At 49.4% G+C, this 27,805-nt stretch overlaps 1 protein-coding gene across 5 annotated transcripts; it reads right to left on the minus strand.

Moving 5' to 3' along the window:
* Positions 1 to 542: 542 nt before the first annotated feature.
* On the minus strand, positions 543 to 27,571 carry MYORG (myogenesis regulating glycosidase). Of its 5 annotated transcripts, none has more exons than XM_088652750.1 (4): positions 27,461 to 27,571; positions 21,163 to 21,331; positions 15,925 to 16,126; positions 543 to 4,127 (listed from the first exon to the last, which is right to left on the minus strand). In XM_088652750.1, the coding sequence occupies exon 4, from the start codon at positions 3,904 to 3,906 to the stop codon at positions 1,870 to 1,872; it is 2,037 nt and encodes a 678-aa protein (XP_088508876.1). In that variant the 5' UTR covers positions 3,907 to 4,127; positions 15,925 to 16,126; positions 21,163 to 21,331; positions 27,461 to 27,571; the 3' UTR covers positions 543 to 1,869. The 5 variants fall into 5 exon arrangements, with proteins under 5 accessions (XP_088508876.1, XP_088508875.1, XP_088508878.1 ...); XM_088652749.1 differs by having other exon boundaries at positions 21,163 to 21,378; XM_088652752.1 differs by lacking the exon at positions 15,925 to 16,126.
* Positions 27,572 to 27,805: the final 234 nt, after the last annotated feature.

Consider the following 27,805-nt stretch of genomic DNA (forward strand, 5'->3'; position numbering starts at 1 on the left):
TGGGAGCAAAAGGTCCTTAAGATATCTACCACTCAGGGAAGAGGGGAAATCGTAATGCGGCTTGTCAATTTCAAATATATGAAAGGATGTCATATGGAGGAGGGAGATTGTTTTCTGCTGCTCCAAAGAAGCGGACACGGAGCAATGGATTCAAACTTCAAGAAAGAAGATTCCACCTAAACATTAGGAAGAACTTCCTGGCAGTAAGAGCTGTTCGGCAGTGGAATTTGCTACCAAGGAGTGTGGTGGAGTCTCCTCCTTTGGAGGTCTTTAAGCAGAGGCTTGACAGGCATATGTCAAGAATGCTTTGATGCTGTTTCCTGCTTGGCAGGGGGTTGGACTGGATGGCCCTTGTGGTCTCTTCCAACTCTATGATTCTATGAATCCCCCCCCCCCAGGCAGTCACCATGATGCAATGGGGAGCCAAGTAGGAGCTTTTGGAGAGTAGATATCCCACCCTTTCAAAATTCCTTACTGCAGTTGACTATAAGGATAAGGATTCCCCTCGTCAAACCCTAATGAAAACAATAACACACCAGGTTGCATTAGCTTCAGTTTGCCTTCCAGGAGGAGAAACCACGAACCTGCCCATTTGGCGCAGCATCACTTGGGAGCAGGAAGAACCATTTTTATTCCGTGTCCTATTAGTAAGTTAACAGCAGAGCTTTGACCCCCCCTGCTCTCACCCTCCCCTAGCTGCCTCTTTGAACACACAAGAGTCACATGGGCTGCCAACAAGAGCTTGCCGTCTTGTCTGGAGGAGTCTGGCGATGCTCTTCTTCCTGGGAACCGTCCATGAGTTGAAAGTCAATCCTTTATTGGCAACGGAGCTGCAAAGGCACCTTTGAAAATAACCCCAGAGGAGACGCAGCAGCAACAGTAACAACAGCAGCAGCAGCAGCAAGGAAGGGCTTTGAGTCCCGATCCACACCTCTAAAACACACCTGTTTGCTGTGGAAGCAAGCATGTCATCCATATATTGGAGATTACTGTATTATCCTTTTTGCTAACCAAGGATTGCCTTGGAAAGAAGGTGGCTGGGAGCAGCAACAAGGGGAAGGCTGAGATGCCCGTCCTGTTCAAAAGCTCCAGAGCTGAGTAACCAGCCCAGCCTGGTAACTAAAGGCCTACACAACATGATAAGCCAGCCTCATCTAACATCAGACGAGGAATATATGTAAATGTGTGTGGATTTCTGTGCCTGTAATAAACTGAAGTTATACTCTTTAGGAAAACCTCCAGAGTTATTTCAAATAATAGCTTACTGCACTGTAAAATGTAAGGCTAGTTGTGCTATAGCAACCCTGAACACCTCCCTCTCTGGGGGAAGAACCCCTTCCCTAGAAGGGCAGGGATCCCTTGCTCATAGCTCAAGGTTTTCCCTTGGCTCATATTTGGAAAAGCTGCAGGCAGGGAACAGCTTCCCACAGCTTAAAGAAAGATCCAGTCTGGACGGTTTGGCTAACAGCCTGCTATGTGCACCCAGTCCGAGGCACCGGAGACTAGAGATGGGTTTGTAAATAATCGCAGCTGGCATTGCAAAGGCCCCCCAAGACCCACATAGAGAAATGGAATAAATTTGCTTGGGGGAGAGATCCTGTGCAGTTATGGGCCTTGCGAGGGGAGACTGGAAAGACCGTTTCCTCGAATGTGCAAATCCCATGCCATTTTTATCCAGCATTTCTAGATCACAAGAACGAAGCTAGATCTTTACAGCATATGCAGGGACAAATACATAGCCATTTCCAGTTTCCCCCACTTCTGCCTCCTTAGTGGATTAGAATTATTCGTTGTTAATATCCTAGAATAAGGCCTGGTTGACTTTCACTAAGCTTCATAGCTGGTGGTGGCAGCAGTAGCTGAAGACGGTTAGGACACCCACACAAAATAAGCGACTTCATCCAAATCGACAGGATAATCCGTCACCAGGGTGGGTGTCTTTTCAAAGAGCTCCCCTTTGTAGCTGCGCCATTTGCCAGCTGGGATGTAAATGTCTCGCTCTTGCTTGCCCATCTCCAAGACGGGAGCCACCATCAGGGTGTCCCCAATGAGGAACTGGGAATCGATCTTGTGTGCAGCCTCATCGTGGGGAGAAATCCACCAGATGGGCCGGATGATGGGGTCCCCAGTGTCGGTGATCTCCCCGGCTAGCTCCAGCAAGAGGGGGGCAACCAAAGACTCGTGGAGCCTGGTGAACTTCAGGGCGATGTCGATGACCTCCCTGTCGTAAAGCCACGGTGGGATGGAGAACTGCATGGAAGGCATGAAGGCCGACAGCTCCAGCCATCGGATGTAGAGCTCTTGGTCCGGGATTTCCACCGCCCCATCCGTCTTGTTGGGAAAGAAGTTCCCGCCAATCATGTCGGCCGATATGAAAGGGTACCCCAGCATGCTGATGGTCAAGACAGTCGGTATCAAGGACTTCAGCCCAAGCTCATAGCCCCAGACAGAATCCCGGTCAATGATGCGGAAGAAGCAGGAGATGTTCTGAGACTGGTAGCCAACCCTCACCTCCGCTAGCTCGTAAAATGGGATGGCCATTTCCGTGTAGCGCCTGGACCAAATGCTGGGGTCTGACAAGGGGCGGAAGGTGCTGAACTGTTTGGGAAGGTAGCTGGTCTCTCCCGCATCAAACTTGAAGGAAGAGATGCCGTACTTACTCCGGAGTTGCCTCAGGTGGCTCTGGAACCAATCCCTGGCCGCAGGGTTGGTGAAATCCAATATGGCGCCAATCCCGTTCCACCACTCGACCATAGCAGGAAGCCTCCCCGTTGGCTCCTTGATGAAAAGCTGCCTCTCTATGCCTACCCCAAAGTTGGAGGAATTGTAGTTTATGAACGGGTGCGTCCAGAGAGTGATCTGAAACCCATCTTCTTTGAGTTTCTTGAACGTCTCTGTCACGTTCGGGAACTTGACCGGGTCGAAGTCGAAGTCCCCGTACGCTTGTGTGTAGGTGTCGTCTATCTCAATGTGGCTCCAGTTGAACTTGTACTTTTTGATCTTCTCTGCAAAGCGCAGCAGCTTGTCCTGGTCGATGTCGTTTTTGTACAAGGCCCAGGTCGACCAGATCGGGTACTTGAAGGCGTTTTCCGAGGGGATCTTCGATGGCTTGTAGAAATACTTCCTCACCATGTACTTGTGGATGGAGGTCACATCGGAGCCGATGCAGACGCGGTAGCTCAGCTCGGGGAACGGCGGCTGCCCCAGCGGAGGCTTGTAGGGGGAATCTTTGTACCTGGCCTGGAAGACGAGGGACCTTTCGGAGGCGTTGAACCCGAGGTGGAAGGGCACAGAGTCGTTGATCTTGATGGCGGCTGCTTTGGAGGACAGCCAGTACCTCTCTAGGATCCCCCCAAAGCTGTTCCTGAAAGAATAGACATCGCTGGTCACAAAAGGCATGGGCTCCTGGGACCCGGGCAACTCAATGGGCCAGTGCTGCACGCTCATCTCGCAGCCCCCATACCAGTGGGCATCCCCCCAGAACATCTTGTGCTCCACCACGGTGTCCGCCGCAAACTCCTCCCACCGGACCCGGTAGCACATCACTGTGTCTTTTGGGGTGACGATCTTAATGAAGAAGTTGAGCTTCCCTTTGTCAGTCCTGGTGCAGGTAAGATTCGCACCCTCCCTGGAGCAAGACTCCAAGTCAAGGATGCCCGACTGGAAGGCCAGCCTGAAGACGACCTCCCCGTCCTGGTTTTTGATGGTGAAGCCGTCCTGATGGAGGTCCATCTGCTCTGTCTTCAGCCTCTCCGCCTTCCGAAGGGATGACACGTAGTAGCACCAGGCCACCACGGCTGCGATGAGCAGGATGAGGCCGAGCACGATGGCCACTATCATGGGTTTCAGCTCTTTGACCGGCTTCTGCTTCACGGGAGTGAAGTTCTCCGGCAGAAACGAGTACATGGTCGTGTCTTATCTGGAGGAGCTCTTTCCAAGGCAGAGGTTGCGTCACCTTATCTGCAAGGGTCGGGGAGGGGGCTATATATCTATCTATCTTGTAGCAAAGGGCTCTCTGCCCTCCACTCCTTACGACCGGGTCTCTCTCATTGAAACAAAGGCATTTGTCTTCGTTAGAATACACACCATTTTCTTTCCGGTCCAATTCAATGCCAGAATTTGATGATCTGGAAGTCAAGAAGGGGGAAAAGAGGGAGAGTGAGGAAAGGAGGTCATGAAAATGATGGAGAGAAAACAGGCCCCCCCAACCTTTAAGGACACATTTCAGAATCGACGAACAAAATACAAATATCACTGAATTAAAACATGTTCAGAATCTCCTCCCACTCCCAACAGGCAAATCATGTATATAAAAAAACAGGAAAAACAGGCAATCCGGAAACAATCCACCTCAAAAGTAAAAAACAAAAAACACCCCTCAATTTACAACTTAATAAAAACTAAAAACTGGGAGGGGCCAGGAGCCAAGACTGTGGTGCCCACGAGTGCCGTGTTGGGGACCCCAGATTTAAAAGGTTTATATGTCCTTTACTTTAGTGTATCCACTGGTGGCCTATTAAGTTGGCCTGGCTGTCTAATCACTGGGTTTTATGAATGCAAGGCCTCATAACCCAGTGGCTGCTTTTGCCAGGTGAAAATATCTGGGGGTGGGGCAACACCATAGCAAGGGAGCCAATGGCACAGATTTGCTTCCATGTGGCTGGAATGCCATAACCCCACCCCACCCCGGAACACACACACACACACACACACACACACACACACACACACACACACACCTGTAGCGACAACTGCCCTGCTGCCTTTATGCCTGAATTTGGCACAACACATTGCCTTTTACCTAGGTGGTAATGCAAATCCTAGAATGCCCCCCCCTCTCATATTTGCATTAGAGGACAAATGCAGGATTGGGAAGTCTCCTGTTTGCCTGTACAAATGAGAACTGCTCCGTTGAGCTAGAGACAGATATGTTCCTGTCTCCAATAACAGGGATCCTGCAGTCCCTGGCCTTTAAATCCATTACAGAAAGTTCTGCACAAGGCTGCTTAAATGCACACAGACACATCATTTAAATCTGGGGCCCTCTCCCCCTTTTTTACTGTGCATTGCTGGTGATTTGTGCTCAGGATAGTGTCGGGGCGGTTACATGCAAACCCACTTTCAATACTGTTTGCTACAGGGATACAGTCAGTAGGTGGGAATTAGAGCAGGGATCAGGAATTTCTTTTAAGCCATGGGCCAGTCTATTGCCTCTCAGACCTTGTGGCGGGCTGGAGAAGTGGCACGGGGGGGGGGGGAGCTGGAATAATAATAATAATTTATTATTTATACACCGCCAATCTGGCTGGATTTCCCCAGCCATGCTTGGCGGCTTCCAACAGAAGTATTAAAATACAATAATCTATTAAACATTAAAAGCTTCCCTAAACAGGGCTGCCATCAGATGTCCTCTGAAAGTCTGGTAGTTGTTTTTCTCTTTTACATCTGGTGGGAGGGCGTTCCACAGGGCAGGTGCCACTACCGAGAAGGCCCTCTGCCTGGTTCCCTGTAACTTGGCTTCTCGCAGTGAGGGAACTGCCAGAAGGTCCTCGGCACTGGACCTCAGTGTCCGGGCAGAATAAAGAAGAGTCTTTCTCCCCACCCCACACCCCAACCGCTGCACTTACCTACCCTGGGGCTGCCGCAGCTGCCGCCACCACCGCTGCTTCTCATGGGTAGGCAGAGCAAGCTCATCTGCTCTCCTCTCTGGCCCACAGGAGTACCAGAGCGGCGGCAGCAGCAGCGGCGGCTGGAAGATGAGCAGCGCAAAAGGGCTGGCTCTGGACAGGGGCTGCTTAAAATGGTGCTCAGCCAGCTCAGCCCAGCCCCCTTCCTCCTCTAGGCAGGGCGGGGAGAAGCCAGGAGGAGGGAGGGAAGAGACACCCTGCGGTGTGTGTGACGGAGGGGGGGGGAGAAATGGCGCTGGGGGGGAATGGCACACCACAAATGAACAGAATCCCCACGTCGATCCACGGACAGTCCGCGGGCCAGATCCTGAAGTCAATTGGGCCTGATCCGGCCCATGAGCCTTAGTTTGCCGACCCCTGAATTAGAGGACGTCAGACTTCGACTAAGCTAAATCTAGGAGAAGCTTGCCAATGGCAGCAATGGAACTGAGCTTTCTCAGGGAAAGAGGGCAGGTCCTCCTTTGCCAGAGATATCAAAGTAGGGGTCAGATTGCACTGAGTGGTGGCTTGAACCGGGTGACCTCAGAGGTCCCTCCCTGCTCAGTGAAGTAAAAGGAGGTGGCCTTGAGACGTCTGCTGCAATGAAGGCAGCTGCAGAGTTGTTTGTTCGCTCAGAGCCAAAAGCGCTGTTCTCAGCACCTCCATGAAGCCATGCTAATTAATATCTTACCAAGGGTGACGCTAAATAGGGATCCCAAACCTGCAAAATCAGGTTTCGCCTTTCGCTGGAAGAGGAACGCGTAACCCGGAGGGAGGTTTCAGGTTACGGCTGGCATTGGGAGCGCCTCTCCCACTTCCGATGTGATGTTGTCATCGGCCAGAGAAGCAAGTTATTTTTTGCTAATAGACCCTGGGGCCTCTCTAGGGAATATTCCTATGGGGTAGCTGTCCTGCCTGCCTCTCCACACTTGCTCCTGTTGCTGCTCGGAACAGTATCAGCTGCCAAAAGATGGGCCTGCTAATCCCAGTTTCTGCGATGGAATATCCAGCCACAGCACTTGGCTGGCTGTTTTTCCCTCGCTTTGGTCAAGTGCAGATGGCATGGGTCTAGGAAAGGGTCTCCAATTCTGGCTCCAATGCAACATTTCTAGGCAGGTGACTCGCAAAACAGGTCACCTGACTGGATACCCGAGTCAAAACGTAAGCCCCCCCTACAATTAAACATTTAAAGCAGTATCATCACCATCATCGTTTTATTATTTATACCCTGCCCATCCCGGCTGGGTTTCCCCAGCCACTCTGCGTGGCTCCCAATAGAACACTAAAAACAGAATAAAACTTCAAACATTAAAAACTTCCCTATGCAGGGCTGCCTTCAGATGTTTCACAGGGTGGGCACCACCATCGAGAAGGCCCTCTGCCTGGTTCCCTGCAACCCCACTTCTCGCAGGGAGGGAACTGCCAGAAGGCCCTTGGAGCTGGACCTCAGTGTCCGGGCTGAACGATGGGGGTGGAGACGCTCCCTCAGGTATACTGTTTAGGCCGTTTGGGGCTTTCAAGGTCAGCACCAACACTTTGAATTGTGCTCGGAAACGTACTGGGAGACAACGTAGGTCTTTCAGGACCGGTGTTATATGGTCTCGGTGGCCACTCCCAGTCCCCAGTCTAGCTGCCGCATTCTGGATTAGTTGTAGTTTCTGGATCACTTTCAAAGGTAGCCACATGTAGAGCGCATTGCAGTAATCCAAGTGGGAGGTAACTAGAGCATGCACAACTTTAAACACTTGTGGCTTCCCCAAAGAACCCAGGGAACTGTGGTTTGATAAGCAGGCTGAGTTTTTGGAGACCCCTGTTCCCTGAACAGAGCTACAGTTCCTCAGAGGGATGGGTTAACAGTCTGTTCCTCTCCCCAGGGAATTCTGGGAACTGTCCAGCAAAGTCTCCAGTTAGCTGAAGCAGGAAGAGCAATCATAAATTTGGGTGGCGGAAAAATGCAGGCTGGACCTGAAGATGATTTGATGAACCAGAGCCATACAGAGAAGTGCAGAAAAGTACCGTAGCTGCCCCATCAAGCTCACCCAGCAGCACGGACTAAATAAATCTTTTCATCCCTTTAACTCCTAGCTTTTCAGTTGTTTTCAATAATGGGATTATGGCAGCATTAGAAGAGATTAGCCACAGCAAGCGGCAGATTTAACCAAAGGAAGCTTTCAGCTGCCAAGTCCCAGCACTAAGGGCGGGTTGACGGAGGGGAGGAAGAGGCGGGAGGTCACTCTGCGACCCATTAAGGGCACTACTCAATTGAAGGCTTCAATTAATTATGTGAGAGTTTTCTCTCGGTTAAATATGCATAAATTTGCTATCTGGAGAAGAGAAGCACGGGGCTGCATCCAGAGAATCATGATGGATGCTTCCTTAGTGGGATTTATTATTCTTAGATGTTGCTCCAGCACGGGGTGTGGGTCTGGAAAGGCACCATTGCATTCCACAAAACCACCCTGGTGCTGCATCAGGCCAGTGGTCCACCGAGTCCAGCATCCTGTTCTCGCAGTGGCCACCCAGATCAGGCATCCCCAAACTGCGGCCCTCCAGAGGTTTTGGCCTACAACTCCCATGATCCCTAGCTAACAGGACCAGTGGTCGGGGAAGATGGGAATTGTAGTCCAAAACATCTGGAGGGCCGAAGTTTGGAGATGCCTGATCCAGATGCTGATAGCAGGATCTGGGCGCATCAGCAGCACTCTCCCCTTCCAGCAACTGGAATGCAGAAGCACACATCCCAAAACAGAGTCGCAGCCCTTACTTGAAAGGCTGACAGGCTCAGCAGATGATCATTCCAAGTCCAGATTCCAAGGTACATGAGGGAGGAGAGAGTTTCATGATCGAACGGAAGCTATAGGGATGTTCTGACACATCCCCTCCTACGAAGCTTTTAAAGACAGGGCAGAGTGAGCTCATTTGTGGGACTTTCTAACCCTTTGAGTTTGCTGCATATGCTCACTCCATCGGGGGGGGGGGGCTCATTTAATCCCTGTGGGATATCCAGCCTCATATAACCAGCATAAAGGTAAAGGGACCCCTGACCATTAGGTCCAGTCGTGACCAACTCCGGGGTTGTGGCGCTCATCTCGCATTATTGGCCGAGGGAGCCGGCGTATAGCTTCCAGGTCATGTGGCCAGCATGACAAAGCCGCTTCTGGCAAACCAGAGCAGCACATGGAAACGCCGTTTACCTTCCCGCTGCAGCGGTTCCTATTTATCTACTTGCATTTTGACATGCTTTCGAACTGCTAGGTTGGCAGGAGCTGGGACCAAGCAACGGGAGCTCACCCCATTGCAGGGATTTGAACTGCTGACCTTCTGATCAGCAAGCCCTAGGCTCTGTGGTTTAACCACAGCGCCACCTGGGTCCCTATAACCAGCATGCTTAAATATAATTAATGCATGAAGAGTAGAGGAAGCTGTCCTGCCAGGCTTAGCCAGGTCACTCCCCCTCACCTCATCTATTTCTTATATCCTGCCAATCTGACGTGGTTGCCCCAGTCTTTGTTCTTCCCATTCCACCATGTGGAACCCTACATCTTTGTGTTTCTATACAAATAATTTGGAAACATTTACCACTTTTGGAACCTAAGTTTCACTGCCTGTGTTTTTCTTGCTGCTGTATGGGAAAGCACATGAATTTGATCTTTGAAGGGTCTGTAAGTAAACCACTTTTAATGTACCAAATGCACGGTTCCTGCCTATGGTAAGGGAATGGGGAACTTTGGAAGCCGCTTAGAAGGGGCTATTTTAAAGGTCTGTCAGACAATATTTCCACGCTTTACTTAGCTGCATATTTTGTGAGTTTAAATATTTGCTGTGCTGGGGATCTCTCACCAGAGAGTACTTGCCCCAAACCTGGATCTAGGCATCCAGGGAATTCTCCTTTACTGTAGTCAAGTACTGTATTTTTCTTTTCACCAAATTACAACAAAATACCAACAATCCCATCTACAAAGCTTGGCAATGAGTCCCTTGGCAATGAGACTGTTCCGTGGCTCCTTGGCAATGAGGCTGTGTCCTGCCCCTCTGCTTCCAGCTCCGATGCCCCTCCTCCTGTCCTGTTCAGCCCCATCCTCTGGCTGGTCCAGGTCCTTCCCTTCTCCCTGATGAGGCCAGCAGGCCTGCTTCCTCCTCTCTGACACCTAGAGACAGAAGGGGAGGCCTTCTCCCCTCCATCCCTGCTGGCTCCTCCATCTGTTCCTTCTGCTTCCTCCTCTCGAGTCTGGGGATGACAACTCATGCCAGTTTCTGTAGGAGCCAAAAGGCCCACAACACATGCTGCCTCCGCCAGTGGAGGCAGAACAGAGGGACCATGGTTAGCAGCCACTGAGAGACTTATCCTTTCCCATCCATCGTATACTGGCCCATCAGCTGAACAACATAGAATTGCAGAGTTGGAAAGGAACCCCAAGGGTCATTTAGTCCAAACCCCTGCGATACATTGGATACGACCCAAATGTTTTTCAAAGCCATCTGCCTGGTTAATCGGGAGCACCACTTTAATTGAACAAAAGATTCCGTGGCTAATTGGAGGTCTTTAAGCAGAGGCTTGACAGGCATGTGTCTAGAACAGGCATCCCCAAACTGCGGCCCTCCAGATGTTTTGGCCTACAACTTCTATGATCCCTAGCTAGCAGGACCAGTGGTCAGGGGTGATGGGAATTGTAGCCCAAAACATCTGGAGGGCCGAAGTTTGGGGATGCCTGGTCTAGAATGCTTTGATGGTGTTTCCTGCTTGGCAGGGGGTTGGACTGGATGGCCCTTGTGGTCTCCTCCAACTCTATGATTCTAATTAAAACCAGGGATGAAGAACCTTTAGATGTTATTGGCCTCCCTGTTCAGATCAGTCCCAGCCAGCATGTCCAATGGTCAGAGAGGAGGAGACCTGGTAGTCCAATGAGATCAGGAAGAGCCACAGATTCCCCCCCCCCTGATTAAATGGATGGATCAACTAATATAGCATCCTCTTACTCATCATCTCTCCCCCCCCCCCCCAATTTCACTCTTGTGCATCATTTCTCTTCTTCAGGAATGATAGATGCTTGAAAACAAATATGACAGCAATGCCCGGTGGGTGATTAATATGTTCACGCCTCCACTGACAAAGTATCTCACAAGCAGCTTCTTTTCTAGTCCATAAAAAAATTGCACATTCTCCCCCGTCCTTTTCTATGGCAGTGGATCCTGGGAGAAAAAACAAGATTGCTAAAAATATCATTTCCCTCCCGTTGCAGTCGAGCTTTTCCTGTTTCATCTAGAAATCAAAGTCACGTTAAGCAAAAGAGGAAGGCTGGTTTTCTAGGGGGTGACACAAAAGTGCCGGGTCCTCGCACAAAGGCAGGGAAGTCAAAACGTTTGGTTTTCATCCCATTGCAAGCTGTTCCAAAAGGAGATGAGCTACGGAAGGCCTGAACAGATGTAGGACAGGACTGAAGGTTAGAGAAAGGACACCGAACTTAAATCCAGCCCACTCTGCTCAAACATATGAAAGCCAAAGTATAGGGTCTCCCCAGCAAGGGAGACCAGGCTCTATCACCAGGCTGAGCTATTCCTGTGGACTTTTCAGAACTTGGTGTCTTTCTGGATTTGCCAAATATAGTTTTTAGTTTCTGGCCTTGTTTAATACAGGTGCTTTACAGCGCCTGCTTGCTGTAAAGCAAGCCTGCTTGCTTTTACTGAATTTCTTGGGTGTATTTTTGTTTTTTTTAGCAAAAGGCAGAAATGTATTGCAATAATTATTAACCATAAGCAACAACAATGATGATGCCGGCAAGAGAATCTTCAGGCTGCAAGAATAGGGTTCCTAGCAAACTCACGGCCTGGGTAAGACTTGAAATATCGGAGGCGCTTCCCCATGAAAGAGGGAGAAAGCTTGTTTTCTGCTGCCCCAGAGGGCAGGACCCAAACCAATAGATTCAAATTACGAGAAAGGAGATTCTGACTAAACATTAGGAAGAACACTCTGAAGCTAAGAGCTGTTCAGCAGTTGAATGGTCTCCCTCGGAAAGTGATGGACTCTCCTTCCTTGGCGGTTTATAAACAGAGCAATTCTTGCATTGCAGGAATTTGGACTAGCTAACCCTTTGTGTCCCTTCCAACTCTACAGTTCTATGATTTGATGAAGATTTGAATCCAGGACTACTTCCCTGACACTCAAGCTACGACGTTACATTACCCCCCCCCCCCCGATAAATGAGCTGTTATTCTGCATCTCTGGACTCAGCTAGGTTGGTAACTGAAAAGCGATTTACATGCGTTGTATATGCGATGTAACATTGTGCCACCAGATGGCGCTGTGGAGTCCTCTTTTTCTCTACCTGTTTTCCCTGTTTAAATTTACCACGCATTTATCTGAAACGCTTCTTTGATGTGTTTAGACCCAGCCTACTGCCTCGCTCTTCTCTCCCCACGTTCTTCTCTGTTCGCATTGCTCAGAAATTAATCCCTCGAGTATGTTTGCAACAGTGCATCAAGGCAGACGAGGAAGGCTGCAAAGGAGGCGGCAAGAGGATATTCCAGCGGCAAAAGGATATTCCAGCGTTTGGAGAATTTGTTTCGGGTGCAGACAGGTTTCTGGTCTGCCTCTCATCCTAGTCCTCAGGCCCCCAGCTACAAAGTTCCTCGCGCTGCCTCTGCCCTGTGCCAGCAACGCAACGGCCTCTGCCAGAAGGCTCATGCGTTTCGTAACAAGAGCAACAAAGAATCTTGTGATTAGGAGAGCGAGCTGGAAGAATCCAAGAGGGGCTTCCAAAAGACTGTCAGTGCAGCATCACTTGCCAGCCAAGTTGGGCTGCAGGCTAGAATACACTTCGGAGCAACTGAGTTTCTCGTGTCCAAGGGTGAGAGACACAGTTTGACATGAGCTCTTGACTGGGCTTTCCATACTAGTTTGCAGTGCCAGATTTACGTATAAACTAAAGCTGTAGCTTAGGGCCCCACTCTCTTGGCCCCCCCCATTTTTTAAAAGAAATAATAAAAAATGGGATGTACATTTCCAAATAAAATAAAACCTACATACAGCAACAGTGTTTTGTGTTGTGTAGGCTCCTATGATAAGTAAAGGGCCCCATTACCTTCAGTAGCATAGGGCCTCATCAAACCTAGATCCGGCCCTTCTAGTTTGCCACAACAAATGAGCTGTAATTGGAAGCTAGCAGCTGCAAACAGACTGCGTTCTCTTGGCTGCGTGAGATTCAGAAGGTCCTCAGCTTCGTTTGCTGTCCATCTTCACCAATGATAATGCTGATCTTATAATTTACTTGCTTGTCACCTTATAATTGCCCAGGGATGGAGGACTAACTTGCCCTAACTTGCCCTTTCCCCTTCATACCTGGTTTGAAGAAGGTCTTATTTATTGCAATATCCGAAAAAACTCGTTCTTTACGAGTTTCCAAGTGCAAAGACAAACCTACGCAGCTACAACGGCGGTCTTTCCAGACATATATCAAAAGACACCGTTGTTGGGCTCTTGCAAAGTATGGTTTTGCCTGGATTTGGCAGCACTCCAGGACTTACTATCGACTTCTCTGTTGTGCTTATGTGCAATCCCGATCTTACTATTCCTGGCATTGTTTTCAATCTCTCTGCAACAACCTTTCCTCTGTTCTCCATCGTTTTCTTAAGTTGCGGCACATATGATGTCAAACAGACAAGCCCCTGTTCGTTTCTACATCTATCAAACATATGTATTCTTAAGTAAAGGTAAAGGGACCCCTGACCATTAGGTCCAGTCGTGACCGACTCTGGGGTTGAGGCGCTCATCTCGCATTATTGGCCGAGGGAGCCGGCGTATAGCTTCCAGGTCATGTGGCCAGCATGACAAAGCCGCTTCTGGCAAACCAGAGCAGCACATGGAAACGCCGTTTACCTTCCCGCTGTAGCGGTTCCTATTTATCTACTTGCATTTTGACGTGCTTTCAAACTGCTAGGTTGGCAGGAGCTGGGACCAAGCAACGGGAGCTCACCCTGTGACAGGGATTTGAACCACCCACCTTCTGATCAGCAAGCCCTAGGCTCAGTGGTTTAACCCACAGCACCACCTGGGTCCCATATATATATATATAAAACACATAAGGATGTAATCAGAGTCCTGCTGGACCAGGACAAAGGTGGCCCATCTAGTCCTGCATCCTGTTCTCACAGTGGCCAACCAGATGTGTCTTGGGAGCTCAACAGCATCGCCCCCACCTGTGGTTCTTAGCAACTGGTATTCAGAGGCACACTGCCTTCAACAGGGGAGGGAGAGCATAGCCATCATGGCTGGTAGTCACTGATAGCCCTATCTTCCACAAAATGTTCAGTCCCTGGCATCTCCAGGTAAGGGCTCGGAAACGCTCCTTGCCTGAAATCCCAGAGAGCTGATGCCAGCCAGTGCAGCCAATAAGGAGCTAGATAGATCCATGGCCTGACTCTGTATAAGGCAGACCTCCTGTGCCCCTATGCCAGGCATCCCCAAACTGCGTCCCTCCAGATGTTTTGGCCTACAACTCCCATGATCCCTAGCTAACAGGACCAATGATTGGGGAAGATGGGAATTGTAGTCCAAAACATCCGGAGGGCCGAAGTTTGGGGATGCCTGCTCTATGCTGACGGTTGTGAAAAAATAGGAGCACTCTGCACAGCAGATACGATGGAGAAAGTAATTCCCCCTGGAAGAAGTCAAGAAAGCAGCTCTTTGGGAGGCTTAGATATTAATTAATTGAAGCAAGTGCCGACTTTGAGATGCCTCTTTAAGGACCAAAAATGGATATTGCAGTTTTAATAACACAGCATTTATTTTTCTATTGCATGGCAATTGTTACCTGCTCAAATCTGGTTATCCGGGAAGGAGCCTTTGATTGGCTCCTCCTTCTTGGTAGCTAATTATGTACTGTTTGGGGGAAGCCAAGGCCTCACCCTGACCCTATTTGCACATGGAGAGAGAGAGAGAGAGAGAGAGAGAGAGAGAGAGAGAGGGAGAGGGAGAGAGAGAGGGAGAGATCATTGCTCCTGCCTCCCAGCACGTTGATCTCAGTTAAAACAGCTGCAGGCAAATTTCTGCACCACGCTTGCCAGTTGGGTGATGTTTTCTTTGTGAGTGTGAAAGACCCAGAGCTCTGAAGGGAAGGCAACGGACAAGACAGGCTTTGCAAGCAAATGCAGCCTAAGATGGAGAATGATGCCCCAATGGAGTCTGGCATCGGCTGGCTTTGAAGTTGCCAAGGATTCTGCTGTACAGAAGCCATTTCAGACTCCAGCAATGGGGAACATGTAGGGTGCCTGAGAAGGGGCTGGCTACTAAAACAAAGCCTTTGTGATTGGCTGCAACCACAGATCAAACACTTGTCAATATTATGCATGGTGGCCAATCTATACAAAAATTTGAAACACTTTTTTTGCCCCTCTATGGAAACCCTGGCTCCAACTTTTGCAAACCTAGAAAAGGAAGATGCCTTATATCACATCCGACTGTTTGTCCATCTGCCCCAGGTATTTTATCCTTTGACTGAGAGTGACTTTCCAGGATTTTTCTCATTAGCAAATAGTGACAATCGCAGGCATCCCCAAACTTCAGCCCTCCAGATGTTTTGGACTACAATTCCCATGATCCCTAGCTAACAGGACCAGTGGTCGGGGAAGATGGGAATTGTAGTCCAAAACATCTGGAGGGCCGAAGTTTGGGGATGCCTGATCTAGAGTAATCTGTCTGTCTGTCTGTTTGTTCGTTTGTCTCTAGATTTAGGTAGGTAGCCGTGTTGGTCTGACGCAGTCAAAATAAAAATAAAAATAAATTGTCCAGTAGCACCTTATAGACCAACTAAGTTTGTCTGTCTGTCTGTCTGTCTGTCATCTCTGTCCTTTGGCAGAGGGTAATGGCCAGGGCTGGGTGATACCTGGTTTTTCAACACTGTGATATATCACCTGCTAAACATCACAATATACTGATAAATCACAATGTCTGAAATAAGGGTAGAGCTATGCAGAGGCACTGGCTGGCTTCACAGTTTCCCCCACACTGTGATTTTTGCATAGCACACATACATGATTTGTGATATATTTCCAGGACAAAAGCTACGAAACGGATATCACGATATGGACTTAAAACCAGCTTTGGACGATATATCACTATATCACCCAGCCTTAGTAATGGCCTGCTGGCTGCCTCGGATGCCTCCCCATATCTGCCTCACTTTGCCTAACAGGATTAGCTGGCCCTGCAGAACAGCTTGAAACTGGTGCATGGATCATGAAACTGGATTGTGAAAAACTGTACCTGCATGAGTCAAGTTAATCTCCCTGCAGAGGCCCAACAGCCCTCAGGAAAGCTCTACAGGAGAGGAGGGGAAATGTGCAGAGGAGACTCATGTCTGTGTTATCTCCAAAGACTGCCAATGCGTTTGCTGTGCCACAGACCAAATTAGTCTCCGCCAGTGCCCTTCCTTGCCCCTCTCGCTGCTGCCTTTGTCCAACATGTCCTGCAAAAAATAAATGTTATCAGAGCCTCGACGGGCTATTTTTCACCTGACTCGCTGCTTCTTTTCTGCTTTCTTTGGAGCATTTGCTGGGTGTTCCGGCAGGTGTGGAAGAGACAGACAGATAGACAAAGAGCCTGGAAATGAATTCATTGCGGCTTGACCTTTCCTAGGTGAGAAGAGGCTCCTTCATCAGATTGCAAAGAGAGTCACCGGGAGCCACGTCAGATTTAACACTGATTACCCCACGCCAGGGACAGGCATTTAGAGCAACAGATCCATCAGCAAGGTCAGGCATGACAACGCAAACAATTTGGGCTATTATTTCCCCCTCAGATCTCTTGCCAGTTCCAGCTACGCCTCCAGCTGCAGCCCCCCACGATCTGTCCTTCCAGGGAGCACTCAGGGCTGATTTCCTTAAGAATGGATAGGTTTGATCTTCTTGCAGTCCATGGGACTCTCAAGAGTCTCCTCCAGCACCATAATTCAAAAGCATCAATTCTTCGGCCATCAGCCTTCTTTATGGTCCAGCTCTCACTTTCATACATCACTACTGGGAAAACCATAGCTTTAACTATACGGACCTTTGTCGGCAAGGTGATGTCTCTGCTTTTTAGGATGCTGTCTAGGTTTGTCATTGCTTTTCTCCCAAGAAGCAGGCGTCTTTTAATTTCGTGACTGCTGTCACCATCTGCAGTGATCAAGGAGCCCAAGAAAGTAAAATCTCTCACTGCCTCCATTTCTTCCCCTTCTATTTGCCAGGAGGTGATGGGACCAGTGGCCATGATCTTGGTTTTTTTGATGTTGAGCTTCAGACCATATTTTGCGCTCTCCTCTTTTACCCTCATTAAAAGGTTCTTTAATTCCTCCTCGCTTTCTGCCATCAAGGTTGTGTCATCTGCATATCTGAGGTTGTTGATGTTTCTTCCGGCAATCTTAATTCCGGCTTGGGATTCATCTTTGATCCTTAGTATAAAGCTTATTTTAAAAAGAAATTGTGGCAGGATCTGCTAGGCCTGTCTTTCATTTGTGCATTATGTTTTTGTTGTGTTTATTGTAACTGGTTTTTGTATTTCTCTTGTGTTTGTAAGTTGCTTTGAGTCATTTTTATGAGTAAAGTGACAAGCCAGGTTCAGGGTGTTACGATTTGTCTATAACACCCTTAAGAACTCTGGACCAGTTTACCTGCGAGATCGTCTTACTCAATATGCACCCACTCGTCTATTTCGATCTGCGGAAAGGGCACCTCTACAGGTGACACATTAACCCTGCTGTATTTGTAAGAAATCAATATTTTACTGTAGCAGCACCTACACTCTGGAACTCCCTGCCTCTTGACATTAGCCAGGCATCCTCACTGGACTCTTTTTGGTGCCTGCTAAAAATGCTTTTGTTTAGGCAAACCTATACAGACATGTAGACTGCTGATGTATACTTTAACAAGTTTTTAGTTTATTGCTGATTTTATGTTCTGAATGTTTTAAAGAGTAGCTTTTACTGATCATTTTATTGTTTTATTCTCTCTGCAAACCGCTTTGAGGGTGTGTGTTTTTACAATCAAGTGGTGTATTCATTGACAGAAATAATAAACATTACTAAACAGTTGTTTGTCGCCCAAAATTAATGTTGCTGAATATTTTTGATGGTGCCAATGCACATATGTTGTCGAAAGAATTGATCTTACATATGATAGTGGCAGCTCAAATCGTAACTACAGCTCAGTGGAAAACAGCCCCAAATCTGACACTGGGCACTTCGTACCACTCACTTTGGAATATATAGCAACAATGGAGAAAATTACACATAACTTGAGATTTCGGCTACAACCTTTTTGGCATTATTTTATGGCATATACAGCCAAACCATCATTTTCAATACAGCCCTTGTCACAAGCCTAGCAAATCTGCAATGATAACCTGAAAATCTGATGAGGCTTGGACATTTTCTTAACACATGTGCAATTGTGCTCATTCTATATGCCTGTTTTATAGTCTTGGTTTTTTCACATACAGTCCATAGCTGCCAAGTTATCCCTTTTTTAAAGGGATTTTCCCTTATGCTGAATAGGCTTCCTCGCGAGAAAAGGGAAAACTTGGCAGCTATGATACAGTTGTACCTTGGTTCTCAAATGGAATCCATTCTGGAAGTCCGTTCGACTTTTGAAAACGTTTGAAAACCAAGGCGTGGCTTCTGATTGGCTGCAGGAGCTTCCTGCACTCAATCGGAAGCCGCGTCCGACATTTGGCTTCCCAAAAAAGTTCACAAACCAGAACACATACATCTGGGTTTGCAGCATTTGGGAGCCAAAACATTCGAGTGACAAGGCGTTCGAAAACCAAGGTACGACTGTCTTTTAATTTTCGACTGTTGTTATAATTGTTCTCTCTGTTTTATATACATCATAACATGAAATAATAATGCAAAAAGAGCGGTGTATAAATTATACAAAATGAAATAAAAGAAATCATTCACTTGGTTCTGCACAGTGGCGGAGGAACCTTCTCCGGCGCCCGGGGCGGGACGCCGAGGGGCGGGGCAAACTGCCCGGTGGCACATGCGGGGGATCCCATACGGAGTGCGCACATGCGGCGATCGTATGGGCTGCTGTACATGCGCACTCTGTACGGGATGCCATGCGTGCACAGTCCGTACGGGCTGCACGCTGTCCATGCGGGTGTCCGTACGGGCTTCCACACGAGTGGCATCCCGTATGGAGTGCGCACGCACAGACGGCCGTACAGACGGCTGTGTGAGAGGCAGCCTGTACAGACGTCTGTATGGACAGCATGTGCAAGCGGCACCATGCTGACTGAGCGCGCCCTTGGCTGCTCTACAGCTGGGGGGGAGGCGGGGGCCATCTTGTCAACCCCCCTGAAAGGCACCTGGGGCAGCCCACCCCCTTTGCTCCCCACTTCGTATGCCCCTGCCTCTGCGGCTGCCCCTCTCAGTGCCAGCCTGCCTCTCCAAGGCTCCTGGATGTGACTTCACTCGCAACTGCACTCTGTTGGCTCTGCATCTTTCAACCCACGTTTAAAAATATGCCTGGCTAACATTCCACTTGTGGGCTCCAGATCTACAGAGCCTCTCATTTTTCCAGGCAGCTGCCAAGGGTGTGTGTGTGTTGAACCGCCATGAGTTGGCAGGGTCCCAAGCAGGCCTCCAGCAGATAAACTTCGGTAGATCAGGTGTCAGGTGGCTTTAAACAAAGCCCAGCTGGACCTGACTGATGGCAAAGGTGTTTTTCACTCACGGCTCCCCATCCTGGCAGCTCTCAGCAACCAATGGCTGAGCACCAACATGAACCACACACTCAGGGTCAGGCAGCGATCTTCATCCTTTATCCCACCAGCAGGATTTGCATTCTGCAGCCTTTTAAAACATCTGGGCAAGAATTGTGGCAGGCCGTTCCAAGTGTCCCTATTTTCCAAGGACAGTCCCGGATTTACAGAAGCTGAGCCAGTTTCTGATGTGATCCCGGTATGTCCCGCTTTTCCTTAGGATGTTCCTATTTTCCTTGGAGAAATGATGGAGGGTATGGAGTTACACGACTCCCGAGCCAAGGAGATAAGTAACTATACAACCTTTAGAATTCATCTGAAGGCAGCCCTGGAGAGGGAAGTTCTTTAATGTTTATGTTTTATATGCTGATGACACAACCTTGATGGCAGAAAGTGAGGAGTAAATAAAGAACCTTTTAATGAGGGTGAAAGAGGAGAGCGCAAAATATGGTCTGAAGCTCAACATCAAAAAAACCAAGATCATGGCCACTGGTCCCATCACCTCCTGGCAAATAGAAGGGGAAGAAATGGAGGCAGTGAGAGATTTTACTTTCTTGGGCTCCTTGATCACTGCAGATGGTGACAGCAGTCACGAAATTAAAAGACGCCTGCTTTTTGGGAGAAAAGCAATGACAAACCTAGACAGCCTCTTAAAAAGCAGAGACATCACCTTGCCGACAAAGGTCCGTATAGTTAAAGCTATGGTTTTCCCAGTAGTGATGTATGGAAGTGAGATCTGGACCATAAAGAAGGCTGATCGCCGAAGAATTGATGCTTTTGAATTATGGTGCTAGAGGAGACTCTTGAGAGTCCCATGGACTGCAAAAAGATAAAACCTCTCCATTCTGAAGGAAATCAGCCCCGAGTGCCCACTGGAAGGACAGATTGTGAAGCTGAGGCTCCAATACTTTGGCCACCTCATGAGAAGAGAAGACTCCCTGGAAAAGACCCTGATGTTGGGAAAGATTGAGGGCACTAGGAGAAGGGGACGACAGAGGACGAGATGGTTGGACAGTGTTCTCGAAGCTACGAACATGAGTTTGACCAAACTGCGGGAGGCAGTGCAAGACAGGAGTGTCTGGCGTGCTATGGTCCATGGGGTCACGAAGAGTCGGACACGACTAAACGACTAAACAACAACATGTTTTTATACATGTCAGAGTGGCTGGGGCAACCTAGTGAGATGGGTGGGGTATAATAATAATAATAATAATAATAATAATAATAATAATAATAGAATAAGACCCCTATTTTCATCAGAGAAATGTTGGAGGGTATGCTGTGGGAGGCAGTGGGGAAGGGAATGAAGGAAGATGCCTTGTCATCGGCACTGACTGACAGCAGAGCTCCAGGGTTACAAGCAGGAAACTGAGGAGGGCGACCAAGATGATCAAGGGCAGGCATCCCCAAACTGCGGCCCTCCATATGTTTTGGCCTACAACTCCCATGATCCCTAGCTAACAGGACCAGTGGTCAGGGATGATGGGAATTGTAGTCCAAAACATCTGGAGGGCCGAAGTTTGGGGATGCCTGATCAAGGGTCTGGAAACCAGGCCTTATGAGGAGTGGTTGAAGGAATTGGGTATATTAGGCTGGAAAAGGGGAGACTGAAAAGGAGATATGAGTGCCACCTTCAAATATCTGAAGGGCTGTCCCATGGAAGAGGGAGCAAGCTTGTTTTCTGCTGCTCTGGAGGGCAGGACCCAAACCAATGGATTCAAATATTTGTTTCGACTACGACCGACCAATATGGCTACTTACCTTTAACAAGAAATGAGATTCTGACTAAACACACGGAAAAAACTTTTCGGCAGTAAGAGCTGTTTGACAGTAGAACGGTCTCCCTTGGGAGGTGGTGGACTCTCCTTCCTTGGAGGTTTCTAAGCAGAGGTTGGGTGGCCATCTGTCAGGGATGCTTTAGCTGAGATTCCTGCATTGCAGGGGGTTGGACTAGATGAGTTTAAAGGTCTCTTCCAACTATATAAATAAAAAATTATGTGAAAAAGGCAGGCAGGGAGGCACGACAAACTGATGTTGGTGTAGTGGCCCATTTGCACTAACATATCATCTTCCGGGTTCAGAACATGTTACACTCAAATATGTGTAACTGAAGGTCAAATTGTTCATTACCTTAAGGATGTTCTTTAAAAATACATGCTTACATTTTTTTTAAAAGCCCTCTCTTCCTGCTCCACCCTTCCCCCCAAAGATGTGGCGCTTCTATAAGGAATAATAAATCGGGCCTGAATTATTATTTAGTTGTTATTCTTGCATTGCAGGGGGTTGGACTGGATGATCATTTGGGTTCCATCCAGAACTACCGGTACATTTCTAAGCTTTATGATTTGTACAAACAAGACAGCCTGGCGGTGTGTTCACACCACATGAACTCCGCAGCAACTGCTGTTATAGGACAAAGCAGATTAGCAGGTCTAATTTGCAAAGAGCGGGAGAAAGAAGTAATCAGGACACCTTCACTGAGAGAGAAGCAACTGCAGCAGCCAATATTCTGCGTTTCTAGCAGCAAGGTGACCCGAATCAAAGATTTGAGGTGACCCTTCCTCCCATCGCCAAAGGCAGAAACGCTTCCCGTTTTCCAAGCTCGTTAACACTTTCTGTGCACATCTTGACAGCGTTGGGAGACCTGGACAACCCGTGACTCATCAAGCTGCTGGAGCAGTGAGGTGGAGTGGTTAGAGCAGGCACCCCCAAACTTTGGCGCTCCAGATGTTTTGGACTACAATTTCCATCTTCCCTGACCACTGGTCCTGTTAGCTAGGGATCATGGGAGTTGTAGGCCAAAACATCTGGAGGGCCGCAGTTTGGGGGTGCCTGGGCTAGAGTGTTGGGCTAGGACCCGGGAGTCCAGGGTTCGAATCCTCACTTGGCCCTGAAACTCACTGGGCGACCTTGGGCCAGCCACTGCGTCTCCGCCTACCTGGACCTAGCTCACAAGCTTATTGTGGGGATTAAATGAGGAGGGAGAGAGCCAGTTACAACACTTGGAGCGCCTTGGAGAGAAAGGTTGGATATAAATGCAATCAGGGCCGGCGCGCTCACTTAGGCGAACTAGGCAGCGGCCTAGGGCGCTAGAAGGTTGGGGGCGCTGCTCAGCATTATGCAATAAATAATTTTTTAAAAAAACAACAAAACCCAGTCAGTTCCACAGGTGTCATGGCTAGCCAGGGTTCTCCAGTGTTGCAACCCAAGGTGGGTAGCAAAAATTAAACAAGAGGAAGCTCTTTGGTGCCCTTGGGGGGCTCTCCTACTTCAATGGTGAGGTTGTATTTAATTTACTAGGTCTGAAGACTTGTTCTGGGCGAATAGCTGGCACATAGCTAGCATCTCCTGCCCTGAAGGCTTCAAACACCAGCTGGCCCAAATATGATTCTTTAACTGTCTGAGTCCCGCATTGCAGGGGGGTCGAACTAGATGACCCTTTGGGTCCCTTCCAGCTCTACAATTCTATGATTCTATCAACAATTTGATTCTATCAACAATTTGATAGTTTGCATCTTGCATATCTTAAAAGAAAACCCTCTGCCTTCAATCACAACTCCTTAGCTTGATGGAAGTGGCAGGGGGAAACAGCCATGCCTCATGGGTCTCCTGCTGAGGAGCATTCTTTTCAAACCAAGGGGCTAGTCCTCATGGTTGCTGTCGAATCGCTCGGAAATGCCAGGCTGATACCTAGGACAGCTCAGCAGGTGTCAAATGGTTGGGGAGTCTTAGCAGCCCTGCATAGCTTCATTAACTTCCTGCAACAGCTCCATCTCCATTCACAGTGATGGGCTTTGGACCCACATTTCCCTGATGATGCAAGTCTAATTCCTAACTGATCTGCCCCTAACCTATTTGGTAGAAGGCACCACTGGAGCCAGAACAGGAGTCGTGAGGCTTCCATTTCTGTTCCAGAAAGAGACAGTCAAGTCTTGCCTATTCTTGTTTGGGTCAAATGAGGTAACTGCATTCTGCACATCAGCTTTCCCCAAGATGGTGCCCTCCAGAGGCACAAAATCTCTGGAGGGCACCAGCTTGGGGGAGGCTGATGTACACAAACCTTTGCTCACTTTGTTCCTTGAATTACAGACTTGGGAGGTGGAGGGGAAAGAGAGAATGGCAGATGTGAAAATTAGAGGGCTTCTTCTAAGCAACACAGCCTGCCTCTTAAAAAGCATTACAGTCATTTGACATTCAGGACACCTAATTAGAAAGAAACAAGAGTCTGAAGAGAACCGCTTGCTCTAAGATCCTGCAGAAAATGAGTGTGTATTACCACCCTAAAGCGCTGCCCCATTCATTTCGGCCAGCCTTGTGGAGCAGATGTTCCCAGTTGATCATACCTGTTTGTGTGTTATCCATTAAAAGCATTTACCCACTTATAGACAGCCTGCAAAATGGGGCTGTCAGCACAACTCTGGACATGTTTACATGGAGGAAAGTCTCGTCGAATTCAAAGGAGCTTACACCTCGGTAACTGTGCACATTCTCAAGGGCTCTCTCATCAGAATCGCAGAACTGGTATGTGCACAGGAGCCTGTGAATGAGGCCACAAACAGCCAGAAGTCTCCGGGTGACTGTAGCAGCCCAGTTGGCCTGACAGCTGTCACAGACACATGCAATAACCCACTCTCCTCCAGCCTTCTTTCAGTGCTGCCACTGCCCCCTTGGCTCAGTCACCCCCCCCCCCATACTGCCTGTGACTGTTTTCTTGGCAAAAACCAAAAGAAGGAATTGCGGTGCCTTTGCCTGCCATTTTCCTCTACCAGAGCATGTGGCTGATGGAAAGACAGCAGAGGGAGAGGGTTGGAAGGGAGCTCAGTGTGGGTGGCTGCTGGAACCACTAGCTGCTACAGTCAAGCAGAGGCTTCTCACTATGCGGAGGCACTTTTGGGAACGAGGGAACAGATTTAGGAAGTCCACTTAGCCCTGGTGAGGCTTAAAATGAGAACCCCTCATTTTTTAATATAGCAGCTGTTTATTTCCAGTCATGGCAACTTTAAAAATAGTAATCCGAGTGTGCGTGTTTGTTTTAAGTGCACTATTAATATGCATTTACACAGTCAGTTTTCTCTTGGTGGTAATTTTTTCCTCTTCTCCAGAAAAGCTGCATCTGAAAGGCAGCAAGGGGTAAAAACCACTCTGAACTGTTTGGAAACGCAGGAACTGATATTAAAAAAATTAAGCTGCCACAGGGACTGCTCAGCTTCCGCCCGGCTTTGCAACCGAAATTATAAACATTCATTTGCTGAGGCAAATCAGAGTCTTCTGTCAGTTTTGCTTCCTCTTTCATGATTCAGGCCAGCTGCCTACCTGCAGTTTTAGTTTTAAACTCTGCAGGAACATTTTGGCATTTGACTGTTTATGTGTATTTTTCAAAAGGAAGCTTTTTCAAATTGCGGAACTGCTCAGGGGAGGGAGAAGTTTCTTGATGATGTTACGGGCACTAACCAGTCAGTGCTATGCATCAAACTTGCACCATCACCACCCCACGGCTGAGCCCTAAAGAGAGAGATGCATTTGAATTGAACACAGTGCTGCTGTTTCCAGGGTGGCTCCACCACACACACAAAAGTTGCTCCTGTGTTCAGTCTCTCTCCACAATCCCGCCCCCTACAGATCCAGGGACAGGGGGGAAAGAAGGCAAGATGCTTTGTTCGTTGTATTTAAGCAAAAGCAGAGTTTTGCCTTGTGAAGCACCTGACAGATTCCTTCCCTACGTTGAGACTTTACTGCTAAGTTTGACAAGCCAAAACTGGACCAGGACACTTTTCTTTTCCTGCTAGTTAGGGAAGAGGAGAAAATTTGTGTGTGTTGCTTCTGCCTCTGAGATTGATGGGGAGGGTGAGGCTGGTGTTTCCCTGTCAAATCACTAGAAAGAAAATCATGATAATATCCATTCACTTTCCTTAAGTAATCCAGAAATGAGACAGGCAGACAGACATCACCTTCTGGGATAGCTCAGTTTGGAGAGCACGAGAATCTTACCGGTAAACGCTGGGTCGTGGGTTCGAGCCCAACGTTGGGCAAAATATTCCTGCACTGCAGGGGGTTGGACTAGATCAGGCTTCCTCAAACTCAGCCCTCCAGATGTTTTGAGACTACAATTCCCATCATCCCTGACCACTGGTCCTGCAAGCTAGGGATCTTGGGAGTTGTAGGCAGGGCCGGCCCTATGGCCAGGTTGGGTGGTGCAGGGCTGCCAGGGGGGCGCCGCGCAGCTGCGCCCGCCCGCCACGCAGCTGCGCCCGCGGCAGCCGCGCTGGGAAACAGGGCGGGGGGGGGGGCGCTGGAGGGATCCGTCGCACCATGGCGCCAGATATACTTAAGACGGCCCTGGTTGTAGGCCAAAAACATCTGGAGGGCTGAGTTTGAGGAAGCCTGGACTAGATGACTCTCGTGGTCCCTTCCAACTCTATAATTCTATGATTCTAAAATATAAAGTGCCATTTCTTATTCAAGAGCAAATTTCACTGGCAGAACTGAACCTGCCTCCGGAATGACAATTTTTTGAAATGTCACCACCTCCTGCCCACTTCTACATTCACACAACAGCCTGGATGCTTGGGGTAGGGGAGAGAGAGAGAGACAGCTGCCTCTCCCTTGACCCCCCCCCCCAAGAGTGACTGTAGCGCTGTGGCTGCGGGGCATACAGGCAAAGGGGCGTAGCTCAGCGGTAGAGCATCTGCTTTGCCTCTAGAAGGTCTCAGGTTTAATCCCCGGAATCTCCGGGTAGGGCTAGGAGAGGCTCCCTGCCTCACACCCTGGAGAGCTGCTGCCAGTCAGTGCAGACAGCACTGAGGTAGGCAGAGTAGATGAAAAGTATGACTTGGCATAAGGCCACCCCCTGGCATCATCTCAAGAGGAACAAGCAGGAAGTGGAGACCCAGGAGAGCAGGCTGCCACCAGTCAGAGCACGAGGCAAACTAGGTTAGAATGACACATAATTTGACAGGTTCCCATGGCTCCCCGGCTGCTCTCCATGGACGCAACAGATGCACGCTGCAGTGACAGGCAGAGGTGACTTGCTGCACACATAAAAAAACACACACCAAAACTAACAGGAGACCATATTATCCCGGGATTCATGAATCCACAAGAAAAGCAAGCAAGCAGCATCTAGCTTGCGTCGCTGGAGATTCGCCTTCGGGAACCAGTTTTGGGTTTGCTGGATAATGTGGCAAGGACCCCCCGCCCGTGGCTGCAAGGAAACAAGAGTTTAATGTTCCACGAAGAACTTGGGCGTATTATCTATTAACTAGAGGATCAACAGCTTCTCCCTCGCCTCGACCAAAGTCAACAGCTAAGGAGGCGGGTGGAAGGAGCGAGGGAGAAGCCTCAAGAAAGGGGCTGCGCGCTGGGAAACAGCTGATCCGGCACCCTCTGGCTACCTCCACCCCCCTCTTTTCCTTCTCCGGCTCTGGGCAAGAGGGAAGGCACGCTATTTATGAGGGTCACAAAGTGCGCGTTCATCCGGGCAGGGGGTTTGTTGGTTGCAAACATTTCAAAGAAGGAACGGGGGGGGGGGCGGGTTGTGCAACTTTCCAGGCCAACCCCCCCCCGAATTGCAAAGAGGCAGAAAAGACCTCTCGCCCCCCACTCCCAAATCGGGCTGCCTCCAAACCTCCCCCTGACTCTGCAAGAGCAACACCACCTCCCCAAAACTCTTGAAACAGGCCAGAAGTTTCAACTTCGACCCGCCGCCGCCGAGCGATTTGCAAAGCGACCCTGTCAGGCGGAGCGCTGGAGATCATTCAGCACGCGCGAGGGCAACCGGGAGAGAGGGCAGGACCTAGCCCCGTGTCAGGATGTGGCCAGGGAGAGAGGAGCCCCCGCCTCCTCCTGCACCCCCACCCGGGGGGGAGGGCGCTGTCAGCCTTGCCAAGTGGGGGCCGGGGGGGAAGAGGCTGGGAGGCGCTGCTCCTGCTTGTTTACGCGTCCCCAGCCCTATCGGGCCATGGGAAGGGAGGGCAGCCGAGGTCGGCCCAGCCGCCGCCCCGAGGCGCCTGCAAACCCGGAGCCGGCCACCCGCCCCTGGGCGCGCGCGCGCCTTGCCCACCTCCGTCCGGGGTCCCCGGCGCAAGAGGCGCCTCCGCTGGGGGGCTGCTGACTTGCTGCCGCTGCCGCTGCTCCTGCTGCCGCCGCCGCCGCCGGGCTGCTCTTCAGGTGTGAGGAGGAGGAGGAGGGGGGAGAGAGGGAAGAGGGAGGGCAGAGGAGTCTGGGAGATGTAGTTTGCCAAGGGGAGGAGCAGCCCCCGAGGAGGATCCCGAGCGCGCCTCCGCCGCGCCTCGCCTCTCCGCCGGCCCGAGCTGCAAGCAGGCGAGCGCCAAGGCGCAGCGGCTGCTGCTCCGGAATTGCTCTTGCAGATCCATCCATAGCTGCCAAGTTTTCCCTTTTCTCGCGA

The sequence above is a fragment of the Zootoca vivipara genome, chromosome 10 (genome assembly GCF_965207765.1).
Source record: "Zootoca vivipara chromosome 10, rZooViv2.hap1.1, whole genome shotgun sequence".
Taxonomy (NCBI): Eukaryota; Metazoa; Chordata; class Lepidosauria; order Squamata; family Lacertidae; genus Zootoca; species Zootoca vivipara.